The 13,977-nt window shown below is 37.4% G+C and overlaps 1 protein-coding gene across 1 annotated transcript in view; it reads left to right on the top strand.

The window, feature by feature from the left end:
• Itsn1 (intersectin 1 (SH3 domain protein)) overlaps positions 1–13,977 on the top strand; it is a 195,520-nt gene that overhangs the window by 92,909 nt on the left and 88,634 nt on the right. The window contains exons 16-17 of the mRNA XM_013027430.1: positions 2,151–2,238; positions 2,840–2,979. Of these exons, the coding sequence (XP_012882884.1) occupies positions 2,151–2,238; positions 2,840–2,979 (228 nt within the window). The remainder of the gene's footprint in view (positions 1–2,150; positions 2,239–2,839; positions 2,980–13,977) is intronic.

The following is a 13,977-nucleotide window of genomic DNA, read 5'->3' as shown; positions in this document are numbered from 1 at the left end:
TCTAGCTCCATCCATTTCCCTGCAAATGCCATTATTTTGTCATTTCTAATGGCTGCATAATATTCCATTGTGTATAGATACCACAATTTTTGGATCCATTATCTGTGGTGGGGCATCTGGGTTGTTTCCATATCCTAGCTATTGTGAACAGTGCTGCAATAAACATGGAGGTAGTGCTTTAATCTTAATCCATTTCACTTCTTTACTCAACTAATGTTCAGCTCTTTTAAAGACCAGGCACTGGGAGGCAAAGGTGAAGCTGGTAGGTAGGATCCTAGCCCCAAAAGTAAACTCTGCAGGTGTTGGCTGAACCCAGCCCTGGCCCGGCTTATTGGCCCCAAAGCTGCAGCCAGGAACTGCAGGGAGGAGGAACCTGCCTCTGTTTACAGAAGGGACTGTCACTAACAAAATAAGTTTATCAGAATGTTTTGAGCAGGTGACTCCCCCCTGTAATCGCACCTGTAATCGTAGCTACTCTGGAGGCGGATATCTGAGGATTATAGTGTGGATCCTATCTGGGCTGGAATTGGAATTGGAGATTCCTATCTCCAATAAATAACTCAGAAAATGTCAGAAGTAGTGCTGTGACTCAGTTGTAGGTAGAGTACCAGCCTTGAGCACAAATAGGCTCAGAGATAGTGCCCCAGGCTCTGAGTTCAAGCCCAAGGACAGGATGGAGGGAGGGAGAGGAGAAGGGGCAGAGCGGGAGAGGATGTTTTGGAATTAACTGAATTGGAAATATTTGCTCAATTTATTTAGGCCACTATAAATTTATTTCAGCAGTATTTTATAGTTTTCAATGTGTGAGTCCTGTGTGTGAGTACATATGTGTGTGCTTGCACACTTGCTGGTACTGAGGCTTCAGCGAAGTCCTAGACACTCTTCCTTAGCTTTTTTGGCTAAAGGCTAGGATTACAGGTGAGAGCTAATACTATTTTGTTCTGTTTGGTTTGGTGCCAGTTCTGGGGCTTGGATTTAGAGCTTCCTTTTCTCTCACAGCTGGCAATCTTCTATGTGAGACATAATTCCAGTTCAGCTTTTTGCCATTTAATTGGAGATAAGAGTCTTGAGGATTTATCTACCCAGGCTGGCTTTGAGCCATAATGCTCAGATCCCAGCTTCTTGAGTTGCCCAGCCAAAGTTAATTTTTATTAAGATAAAAGTCAGATATTTTTGCTGGATGCCAGTGGCTCATGCCACTGAGATATGAGGATCATGGTCCAAGCCAACCCCAGCAACAGGAAAGTATGTGAGGCTGTTATCTCCAACTAACCATCCAAAGGCTAGAAAAGGGAGCTGTGGCTCAAGTGGTAGCGCATTAGAATTGAGCCCAAGAAGCTCAGAGACAGCTCTCAAGCTCTGAGTTCAAGGCCCAAGACTAGCACATACATACATAATACATGTATGCATACATGCACGTATGCATTCATACATGCATGCATACATACATATGGTTCTTATTATGGAGAGGCTGCCATTTTATTGAAACATAAAAATATTCAGTACTATTTCACCTGAATTTAAGCAAATATTGTGCTTGGTGAGTTACCCATACAAATTCCAAACTGCCTTGCACTGCTTTTTTTTGTGCCAGTTAAAATTTGTTTCAAGACTTTCTTGTACCTATTTGAAATTCCATCCCATGTGGCAGTAAGATTCTAGTTATAACAGATCTCATTGTTTTTTTCCAACTTTAGGTATATGATAGATTAAACCTAAATTCAGTCCTAATTCTCTGGTCTGACCCTTTAGCTCATATTAGAGTGATTCCTACTAGGTTTGCTTGCAAATAAGCAAATTTTCTACTTGATCCTGAGCATTGTGAGAGATCACTGCAAAATTCCTCTGCAATCTTACTTAAAGAGTATTTTTTAAAAGTTTATAATATTCAGTAAATCGACAACATTGTAAGCAGTGTAAAGAGAGCTATAACGTGTCTTAATTTTATTTTAGTGCAAAGCACTTGGCAAATAGCTAATTCTTTGGCAAGAATGCACGAGCCACCCTGACTAGCTATTAAATGCATAAAGGATATGGGGTGTGATAGGAGTGTCTGAGAGCTGAGAACACTGACTTGAGCTGTCTCTTATTGAGATGGATGCGGTAGTGTTCGCTGACATTCACTGTTGTTTTTCCTTCCTCTTTCCTAGGAATCTCAGCAAATGCTTGGAAGACTTATTCCAGAAAAACAGATACTGAATGATCAGCTAAAACAAGTTCAGCAGAACAGTTTACATAGTAGGTATTCTGTTTTTAAAATGGACCTCCTTTCCTTCCCCCCCTTTCTCTTCCTTTTCTCCTTTCCCTCTTTTCTCTTTTCTTTCTTTCTTTTTTTTTTTCCCTTGTCAGTCAGGGGGCTTGAACTCTGGGCCAGAGTACTGTCCCTCAGCTCTTCAGCTCAAGGTGAGCACACTACCACTTGAGCCACTTCTGGTTTTCTGATGGTTAATTGGAGGTAAAAGTCTTACAGATTTTCCTGCCTGGGCTGGATTTGAACCACAGTTTTCATATCTTAGCCTCCTGAGTAGCTAGGATTACAGGCATGACCACTGGCACCTGGCTCTTCCTTTTTTTTTTTTAAACTTCAGTTTTCCTCCTTTCTTTCCTCCTCCTCTCCCCTCTCCATCTTTTTTACCTTCCTTCCCTTTCTCTCTGCCGTGGGTCATACCTGAGGGCTCCTGCATTTGAAATGTATTTTTATCACCAAGCTGCATCCCAGACCTTAACCTTTTCTCATTTTTATCAACAAGAATTTTGTTACGTGACATGAAAACTTTAAACAACATTTCCTCACTGCCAACTTAACTTTTTTCTATCTTGAAATGTTTTTCTGTAACAGGAGACTCACTTCTTACACTCAAAAGAGCCTTAGAAGCAAAAGAAATAACCCGGCAACAACTAAGAGATCAACTGGATGAGGTGGAAAAAGAAACTAGGTCAAAGCTGCAGGAGATTGATATTTTCAATAACCAACTGAAGGTAAGTAACTCTTCTATGTGTGCCGCCATGTATGTTCTACCCTTTAATTTTCCTGGCTGTTCAGATGATTAGTTGATATTGAATCCAAGGCAGAAAAATATGTTACACTGGTTTGTCAGCCTGGGTGAAAGCCTTTGTATTTGTGGTTGAGCATTATATCATCTAAATTGCATTTTTCTCCTTCAGAACATAAAAAAAAATGAATTTGGCATCTATGAATTATGGCTGAGTGAATAGCCCCAGCTTGACATCTGTCTTTAACCTGAATTATATTTTTATAATTTCTATCCTTTTGCCTATTTTTAACTACAGTAAGTTGAATTCCAAAAACTAGCCTCCCAAAACTTCCTCTTTCTTGTTTTCTTTGAAGATTTTTTTTCCTTTGAGATTTTTCTGTCACTTCTTACTTTGAAGATTTTGCTTAAATGGAGATCTTATTTTGTTACCTTACATTTTTATACTTTATTGCTTCTTGGAGTAATTGCTTTTGCCTCTGTGGTATATGTTTTTATCACACTGAACAATAAAACAGGAAAATGCTAGAGCTCTGGGAGAAGTTAAAAATCACAGCTTTTTTTAATTCCCTGTGCCGCCTTCTCATCTTCCCCCATCCCTCCTTCCGGGCCAAACTGGTATTTGATGCTCTCACTCCTTGGCTGGCACTAAACCATCTAAGCCACACCTACAAACCCTCACACCCTCTTTCTGTTACAGTACTTTCAATTTGCCTTTACAACTTTATGATCTTAAAAATATTAACTATTATAAAATCAGAGCAGAAATTTCTCATTTCTTAAAGTAATGATTATATATTATTTTACATATAAGTAGGCATTATAACTTTTACCAATTATGCTCATCAAAAATTAGATGTTACTCTAAATATTTTACTTTTTTAAGTTATAATTGTATACATTTGATTCTGCCCAATTTAGCATTTGATACCAGGAAGAAGTAAAACTCCTTTATACTAAAATAAATAAACAAATAAGAGGAAACATAGTTGAGATTTTTGGTTGACCTCTGAATCGAGAATCTATGCCAGACTGTCTAGACATCTGAGTTTGAGTTATTTGTGCTGTTCTTTCAGAGTATTAGGTAATGACCTTTTCCCAGTTGTACAATTCCAGGAAAGTGCTCTTGGGAGAAATATTTTGTAGCCAACTTAGTGTTTTTCTTCACTTTGAATGTGTGTGTGTGTGTGTGTGTGTGTGTACACTGTGTTCTATATTCCTATATATGTGATTATGTGTGGTGTGTCACAGCAGTGAGTTCTTCATTTTGAAGTACAATCAGAAGGCTCACAAGAGCTCTCATTCTCACTACTATTCTACTGTTTTAAGCAAAAGAACATAGCATCGCAAATTTTATAATATTTTTTGATAGTCTCATGGAATGTAAATTGTTAGGTACTCAGTTACCTTCTGAATTCGAGTAGTATCATGTTGATTCCTTTTCTGGAAATGTAGCTCCTTTAAAAAAGGTTTAGATATTAGAAAATTGTACTCTATAGGGAGACTTCTAATTAATGTTTATATTTATGAATTAAATAACATTAGCAATTGAGTTGCTGTTGCCTTAAAATGTGGTGTAAGTTACTCTTATGGCTAATTAATTATGAGCAATTACTAATTAATTGACTAATGCTGCCTTCAGTACCTATCTTTTTTTCCCCACTGGCCTTTTTTTTCCAAATATACTTAGATTTAGACAGAACATTCTTTTATGTCTCTTTACTACTCTTGGTTACCTATTAACTTTTAAATAACATGGAAAAAAATCATAACCTAATAATAGCTATATTGTTTGCTACTTAACCCATATTTGGAAGGCTAAGTAAATATGTTGTGCTGTCTCTTATAGTTTATTATTTCTACAACTTCTCTTAAACCCAGTATAGCTAGAACAGAAACAGTTAAAGAATGTAGAGATTCATAATTTGAAGCAACTGAGAGACTGAATTAACTGTTTCCAGAAGTTCTCTTTTCCACTATTCTTTGTTTTAGACACAGTGGATAATACTAAGCATTTTTTTCCGATTTTGGAACCTGTGTTTCTTATATGATTAAATAGGCTAAGAAGAGCTAGCAATCAGAGCTTTGGGATTTCTTCCATGCCCTTGATACAGCAGTGCCTTAAGATTTATTTAAGCTGATGTTGGGAAAATTGGCTTCTATCTTGCCCAGGGGAAGTCTGCAAGCTGTACAGTGACTGTTCCACACAACTACTCTGATGATGTGCATTGAGTTTATTCTGAACCTTCCTTTCTCAAAGGACAGCCAGCTGCATAGAATAGAAAGAAAGAAGCTAAGATTTATTGTCTGTATTTCATGTTCATAAACATTTTTGCCTGAGAGAAGAGGAATTTTAAAATTAATTGACCAGAATACTAAACTTATATTAAGTGATTGGCTCCACAAATTGGAATAACATAAAACAAAAATTAATTGCAGTAAGTCAGTTATGTTCACACACATCCCAAAGTCATGCCCAGGTTCTCAGTTATAATGATCATATAGGAAATAATTGTATCCTGGCTCAGTCCTGATTCTAAAGTTTAAAACAGCAGTTGAGAAGTAGCCATGAATTTATAGATTTGAGAACTTAGAGATGGAATGTTTTACCTTTTTCTTTTACAAACAAAACATAATCATTCCCTGCAGAATGTTTAGTTCACATCCATTCATGTTTTTGAGGGTTTCTTCCATTTTCTTCAGTTCAGGAGAATTCTTACCAAAGATCTGCTAGACAGCAATGGAAATTCTTACGTCTTTATTCAAAAAGGAAAAAAAATTACTGCTATAATCAGATTAACAGTCTTTGTTTCATATATAGGATGCAGTATACTGAAAATATATTAGAAGGCTGTGACTGTTGGGATTGAAGCTCTAGCCCAGCCTGTGTGGGTGAAAAAAAAAATTCGGAGAGACTTCTTTATCAATTAAGAACTGGGCCACAATGGCACTAGCTGGTTATACTAGCTATCAGGAAGCCTAACAGGTATATCAGCTCCAGGCATTCTTCTAGGCAGGAAGTATAACCCTGTCATGTTGGGGTTGGAGGCCTGGTTCCGTGGTAAGAGCTCCCGCTTAAAAAGCAGAAGGTCCTGACTTTCAAACAAAAAAAAAAACGGACCTCAAAACATACTGACTTGGAATTGCTGTCTGCATCTGCCAGTGACTCCCTGTGTCAAATATAGTACTCTCAACTCCTAGACTTTTCCGATTGCTTAGAAACCAAGAGCTCACTCTTTCCTTTCAGAGAAAGATGTTTTCCATGCATGTTCAAACAAACAAACAAACCCTAAGATGAAGGGTAGGGGTTTAAGTGGTTGGTACTTCCGTAGCATGTGCAAGGTGGTAGAGTCAATCCTCAGTACCACAAAAAAAAAGGATGAGATCCCAAGAAAAATGTTTCTCATTTGTCATCACAATCAAGAATTACTTGAGAAAAGAAATAATAATCTTACCATAGTGATTCAACTTTGTGTTTTTTATTGTTGTTTTTGTCTTTTGAGGGAGGCGGGGGCTTGAATTCAGGGCTCTGAGATCTTCCTAAGCTTTCTGTTCAAAGCCAGTGCTCTGCCACATGAACTACAGCTCCACTTCCAGGTTTTTACTGGCTAGTTGGAGATAAGAGTCTTTTAGCCTTTTTTACCCTGACTGGCTTTGAATCTCCATCCTCACTCAGCCTCCTGAGTAGCTTGAATAATAGGCATGAGTCACCAGTGCCCAGTTTTTGCTTTTGTTTTTGTGTTTTTGTTTGTTTTGGTTAAGTAAGTCTATTAAGAAGGGCAGAGTGAGGGGCTGGGAAGATGGCTCAGTGGTAGAGCGCTTGCCTTGCATGCCTGAGGCCCTGGGTTCGATTCCTCAGCACCACATAAGCAAAATGAAAAAAAAAAAAAAAGAAGGGCAGAGTGGAAGAAAAGGAGAAATTATAGCACCCTAAGATATGGATGCTCTTATGTTAGAAATTCCCCATTGACAGACTTTGTACATGTGCTGTCTTTGATATAAATGAATTTTTTCTTCTTGATAATCAGATGAAATACCTAACCATTGAATTAACCAGAAATAATTGATTTTGTTAGTGATTGTTGCTAGCATGAATTAGTTCTTAAAGTAGTTTTACTTCATTGGACCAAGTTTATTTCTTCTTTTAAGACACATCTTCTAGGCAATGACTATTTTATCTTAAGAAATCACTTATCTCAAATTCATGCTCAGAAAAATTAATCTAAAATTATGGCTTATCTGTAACTTCTTTAAACCCTAGTTTATAAAAATGAACATTCTCCCTTTTGGAGAAGCTGTGTGCCTAAAGAATACAAAGACATGTAAATAATTGTTATTCTTATTTGTGTCCTTACCTTAGGTATAGAAATAGGGCTCTAACAAGTGTCAAATGACATTCCTGATGAGGACTTTTTGGATAATAGCATTTGTCTTTACCTTGCCTTTGGCAAAGCCAGTAGTTACTATGAACAGTTTTCCTTGGTACTGACACCTTATGGGTGGTTTTTATTAGCTATAATAATAAGCAGCAGCATAAAGTTTTATTTATGTCAAATAAGAAGAATCCAGCACTGGAATAGGTGAGGTTTAGTGTTTCATGTTGAGAGAAGTTCAGTTCTTGTTGGTTCCTGTGTACTAGACAAGTCCTTATGTGAGTGGCCATTCACACTGGAGCATTTCTCTCTGGCAATATGGCAGTGCCTAGCAGTTCTCTTGGGCTGTGTCATCCACGTAGACTTCTTTCTAACAGGCTCCATGCTGTACTCAGGCAATGCTCTTCTTTCTCAGACTAAGGATGTTGAACCATCTCCAGCTCTGGGCTTCAGTTTCCCCTTCACAGACAAATGCTCAGTGTCTGAGATAGCATTGACCAAGAAGTACTAAGCCTTCTTTGTTAAGTATTAGTAATTCTTAATTATGAAGTGTAATCAAATATTTCCCTTTGACAAGTTGTATGTGTAGGTATAAACTCTGAATTATAAGCTGGATAAGGTACTGCATACTGTAGTCTTTAACAAATGTTCGATTATCAATTTCATATGTCACTGTTGATATTTGAAAGAGCACTCTATTATTACTTGCCTATATTTTTCCATCTTATGAGACAGTATTTGATTGTTATAGTGTTCCAAAAATGGACAGTGTTTCATATCTTAGTGAAATGTGAATATTGAGGATCAATTCCCAAAATTAAGAAATGTATTCCTTACTACTTGGGAAATCCAAACTTCTTAAATTAGTTACAGGGACTGTAAGAAATATAAATTCTGTCTGTAATCATACCTGTCCTAAAAATTGCTCCTAGGAACTAAAGTAATGTTGAAATGAGAATACCATTTATGGTAAATAAGGTTGTTTAGCTAAAGCTCTTGGTTTCAGACACTTGCTTTCAAGGCAGGCTCATTCATTATGAAAGCAGTGAAAGGCAAAATGTTTAGCAATAAAAGGGAAAAAAGAAAAGAGCTGGAGAAATAATGGCAGAACAGAATGAATTGGGGGGGCGGGTGGAGCCGGTGGGCAGGGAAGCATGGGAAGGGAAACAGTAATGGAAAGAAAAAGATCCAAAAAGAGGAAAAGACCACAGGAGAAATGAGTGGGAATTCAGATAGCAACAGCACTCTCCATATTCAGTACAATTTAGTACAATTACATTTTTTACTTGTATGATCCTTGGAATTGGCCACTTCTTCATAGAAGCAATAAGATCCATTAATTCATTATTTGTGATTGTGAGAACTTCATATATACTTCTTGAGTAAACAAATAACCAAAAATATTTTCCAGCCTGAAAATAGTCAACAGATATTGCATGTTTGCTTCTATGCCATACATGGTCTGGTTGGGTTGACTGAGTTTTTAGATTTTGGTCTTGGCCTTTTCATTTTAAGGTTGCAAAATCATTTAATAAAATATTATCTTTGTCTCATTTTTAATTCTATTTTTTGTGGTTGGTGGGGGAATTTTTTTGGTTTGTTTTTTTTTGTTGTTTTTTAGTCAGTTGAGGGGCTTGAACTCTGGGCCTGGTCGCTGTCCTTCAGCTCTTCAACTCAAGGGGAGCGCTGTACCACTGGAGCCACAGCACCACTTCCCGTTTTCTGGTGGTTTATTGGAGATAAGAGTCTCACAGACTTTCCTGCCGGTACTGGCTTAGAACTGCAATCCTCAAATCTCAGCCTCCTGAGTAGTTTGGATTACAAGCGTGAGCCACCAGCACCCAGCTCATTTTTAATTCTTAATAATTGAAACCCCTTAACAACTTTGCCAGTTAGACTGACATGCATTTAAAACAAACGGAGACCATTTTTTGCATAAAGCTACTATGTTTCTAGGAAAATTCAAATTTTCAGGACAAGCTGGGATCAGTTTTCTCTTTCTGGGAATATCAGGGTGCTTTTCCAAGCCTTTGGTAGAGGATGAGGTTCTTGCTCTCTCTCCCTATGCCTTCACACACCCCTGCCCCAGTCTCCTCAGCACTTTTTTTTCTGATACCAGTTAGAGCCATGGGAGATGGTACCCAATATTTGGTGAAATATTGATTTAAGATTTAGAGGTAGTATTTGGACAGGTTTTTAAAACAATAGTATAGCCCTCCACAGAGTATAATCAATCGATATATTTTTCTTTATATTTCTCTCACTTGTAGTACATCATGAATGAACTTTTTTTGATGTCACATTTGTATTATTTTTATTAGCATATATTCACTGTATAAAGGCACTCTCCCTGAGCTTCTTTTGCTTAGGATTAACACTCTACCACACTAGCCACAGCTCCACTTCCAGCTTTTTGGGTGGTTAATTGGAGATAAGAGTCTCCCGGCGTGTCCTGTCTGGGCAGGCTTCAAACCATGATCCTCAGATCTCAGCCTCCTGAGTAGCAAGGATGGCAGGTGTGAGCCAGCAGTGCCCAGCTCATCATTTTTCCATACACCATGTATCCCTGTCAGTCTCATCCCCTCCATCACTTACCCTCCCTTCTCTTCTCGATTGCCAACACAACCTCCACTGATCTTGTTGTTCTATTTTCATATATGCAAACAAGCTATTTCAATAATACTTATCTTCATCCCCCTCCAAGTTATAAACTTCATGATTTTTGTGATAAATACCATGTCTATTTACCTTGATTTGGGTATACTTAATATGTTCTGAAATAGTCTTCCCCCACCTTTTTTTGGCCATATCTTGCCTCTATCTTCATTGGATTTGTTGTGTTTTTTAAATTATCTTTATTATTTTTTAATTATCTTTAAGTAGTTGTACAAAGGAGTTGACATTTAACAAAGCACTTAATTAATATAACGCATCTTGATAGTCTCACCCCTTTTCATCATTCTTACTCACCCTCCCATCCCATGCCTTCCCTTAATTTTGTAGTATATACATTGAATTCTTGCCTGCATTCTCCCCTCTACCCCTTTCTCCTCTTCATTCCTCTTCTTTCCCTCGACCCCACCCCACTTCTTACAAGTACCCAATTCCTGTAACTTCTTTGGTTGGACTTTGACTTTGCCTTGCTAAGGAATTACACTATGTTATTTCTCCCTCGAATCTGCTTTATTTCAGATAACACATTTGTAACCACTTCATCCCCCCACATCGTGTTTACATATAGAGGCTGATAGGCTAATTCTAGCTTCTGCATCTACGGGAACCATACAACCTTTGCTTTGCTGGGCCTGATGACTTTATGTAGATACAATTTTTCCAAGTGTTTCCCTTAGCTTACAATTGGTGCATTCTAATGGATGAGTAAAATTCCATTGTGTGTGTGTGTTTGTGTGTGTGTGTGTATATACATATACATCATATTTTCTTGATCCTTTTGTCCATTGAGAGGTATCTGGGCTGATTCCATACTTTGGCTGTGGTGAATAGAGCTGCAGTGAACATGATTGTGCTGGTGGCTTTACTGTCGCTTGATTTGTAATCTTTTGGATAAATGCCTAGGAGTGGAATTGCTGGTTCATAGGATAATTCTATGTTTAGTTTTTTGAGGAACTGTTTTCCAGAGAAGTTGAACAAGCTTACATTCCCACCAGCAGTATAATACAGTTCCCTTTTAGTCACATCATCACCAGCATCTGTTAATTGGCTTTCCTTAATAATTGTTCAGCACTTAATTAGGAAAGGTTACTCAACAGACCTTTCAAAAATTATTCAAAAAAGCTGGGCACCGGTGGCTCACACCTGTAATCCTAGCTATTCAGGAGGCTGAGATCTGAGGATTGTGGTTCAAAGCCAGCCCAGGCAGGAAAGACCGTGAGACTCCTATCTCCAATAAACCACTAGAAAACCGGAAGTGGCGCTGTAGCTCAGGTGGTAGAGCGCTGGCCTTGAACTGAAGAGCCAAGGGACAGCACCCAGGCCTAGGGTTCAAGCCCCATGACTGACCAAAAAAAAAAAATTATTCAAAATATATGTGTACTACATATTAATGAGTCTTCACATAAAAGCACTTCTGTTTTAAATTCTATAAGTATTAGATGATAAACGTGGAATTTCTGTTGAGGTGAACTTACTGTTAATAAATGATTTTATTTTGATTTATGATGAATTCATGAATTTCAAGTAATCAACATGTTTCTTTTTGTCTCTTGTTTCTAAGAGGCAGTTTGAGGCAAAAGCAAAATAATCTAAAATGTTATGTGTCCAAATTAGCAGATAAATTTCCAATCACTGCAAGTCTACTTTCATAAATCCTGTGGCTATTTCATATTTTTCCTCTTCACAGGCATCTGGGCAAAGCAGTGTTATAAAAAGGAATGCCATGTGTGTGTGTGTGTGTGTATGTGTATATATATATATATATATATATATATATATATATATATATATATATTTAAGGGGAATGTTTCTTCATATTTCAAAGCAAATCACTTCACATAATACATCTAGTTTCGAATGTCTCTAAGACCAAATGAAGAGGAAGTAGTCACGGCAATTAAGTCAAATGATTCTGGCACCTTGGTACAGCCAGAGAACAGCCATCTTCAGTGAACTTGAAAGGGACCCATATTTCTTAGTGGAATATTAGTTGGGCCTTCCCAAGTATTCAGTTTGTCAAACATACTGCTTTTGAAATACTTTGGCTATGTGCCATAAGATGTCCAAAGATTTTCATGGCTCAAACATCTTAATTGTTTAAGGGAAATGAATGGGGTTTTCCCTTTTTTTGGTCTAGAGAAGAAGTCAAAAGTAAGCTGATTTTCATTTTATCTTAAGTAATTCAAGACAATCTCTTTTTTTTTTTTTTGCCATTCTTAAAACTATGATTTATAGTCTTTGTCTAACCAGATGCTGTGACAGTTTAGTAAAGCTTTTCTGTTAGAGGAATGGCCACACACCCCAAGTCTCCATGCATTTTTACAATATTCACAAGATAAAAGCAATTTGACAAGTCCTGGAAAAGGAATTCTGCTCTGTCTTCAAAATTCTGTTCATGTTATTGGTGATAAAAACATTATTTTTAGCCAAGTGCAGGTGGCATCTGCCTTTGGTGAACTACTCAAGAGAAAGAGGGAGTTTAGGGCAACATAACTACTCTTATCTAATAACGTAGTTGTTTTGTTTTGTTTTGCTTTGCTTTTGGTTGGTCGTGGGACTTGAACTCTTGGCCTAGGCACTGTTCCTCAACTCTTCAGCTGAAGGCTAACACTCTACCACTTGAGCCACAGCACCACTTCTGGTTTTCTGGTGGTTAATTGGAGATAAGAGTCTCACGGACTTTTCTGCCTGGACAGCTTTGAACTGCAGTCCTCAGATCTCAGCCTCTTGAGTAGCTAGGATGACAGGCGTGAGCCACCAGCGCCCAACTTCATAATACAGTAATATTTTTAATTTCATCGTTATTCTAATTTGTCTGTAATAAGCATTTTATTTTATTGGTCCTGCAATTTTGAAGTCGGCCGCACACTTGTTAGTGAGATAATTAGGTGTCTTACCACTTGAGAACATGCCCCAGGGGCTGGGGGTTTAGCCCAGCAGAAGGGCTCCCGCCTGGCGCATGCAAGACCCTGGGTTCGGTTCTCAGCCCTAGAAAAAAAAAAAAAAAAGAACATGCCCCAGCTTCTTTCATAATTTTATTTTGCCCATATAAATATTTATAAAATAAATGTCTATTTAATAATTTCTTATTTATTGAGAAAGTAGACTGAGGATATAGTTCAGTGGTAGAGCACTTTCATAGTATGCACAAGATCCTAGGTACCATCCCCAATACCATGGGTATAAAAGGAAGAGGTACTTCATTGGAAGATGATATTGAATTATTTCTCATGATACTTAATTGACTAAAATGCATTCAGGAACAAAAATCAATGAATTTATTATACACTCAGTACTATATTAAATATCTAGGCAAGTAATGTGTGATTGTAGAAAAACTTGATTTTAGAAAAAAATTAGAAAGGGCCAGAAGATACTTTCAGTTTACTTTTGTTAGAGTAGGTAAATAACTGTGACAAAGTGCATGGGTTTTAATAGAATTTGCAAGGTTACTTTAGCCAGATTGCCCACCAGGAAAAGTTGATACATTCAGTATGGTAATAGTTCTCTTAGCTACTTTCTCAATAATAATATAATTTCATAGGTAAATAAATTTAATGGTTCCAGATTTGTTTGTCATCTTGAAATGTTTTTCCCTGATAGAATTAAATAACTGCAATTGGATTTGAGTCTCTTAAACGAATGAGGATGGGTGCAGCCATCTGCCCCATGGGAAAGGACTCAGTGTTCACACAGGCTTTGTTGTGGCCAAAGAAGAAAATCCATTTTCTAGATCACACCACATATCCCCGCATTTGTAGATTGCCCCCTTGAAAGTTCAGCTTTAAAAAAAAATGCCTTTAATTAGTTATACAAAGGAGTTTCAAGTCAACATAGAAGGTCAGCTTTTTTTTTTTAATTTAATTTTATTTTATTTGTGAACATACTGTACAGAGGGGTTACAATTACATGGGCAGGATAGTGCGTACATTTCTTAC

This window comes from Dipodomys ordii, unplaced genomic scaffold (assembly GCF_000151885.1).
Source record: "Dipodomys ordii isolate 6190 unplaced genomic scaffold, Dord_2.0 Scaffold104, whole genome shotgun sequence".
Classification (NCBI taxonomy): Eukaryota; Metazoa; Chordata; class Mammalia; order Rodentia; family Heteromyidae; genus Dipodomys; species Dipodomys ordii.
Note: the sequence above shows the minus strand (reverse complement) of the source record. Positions and strands in the feature narration are given on the sequence as shown.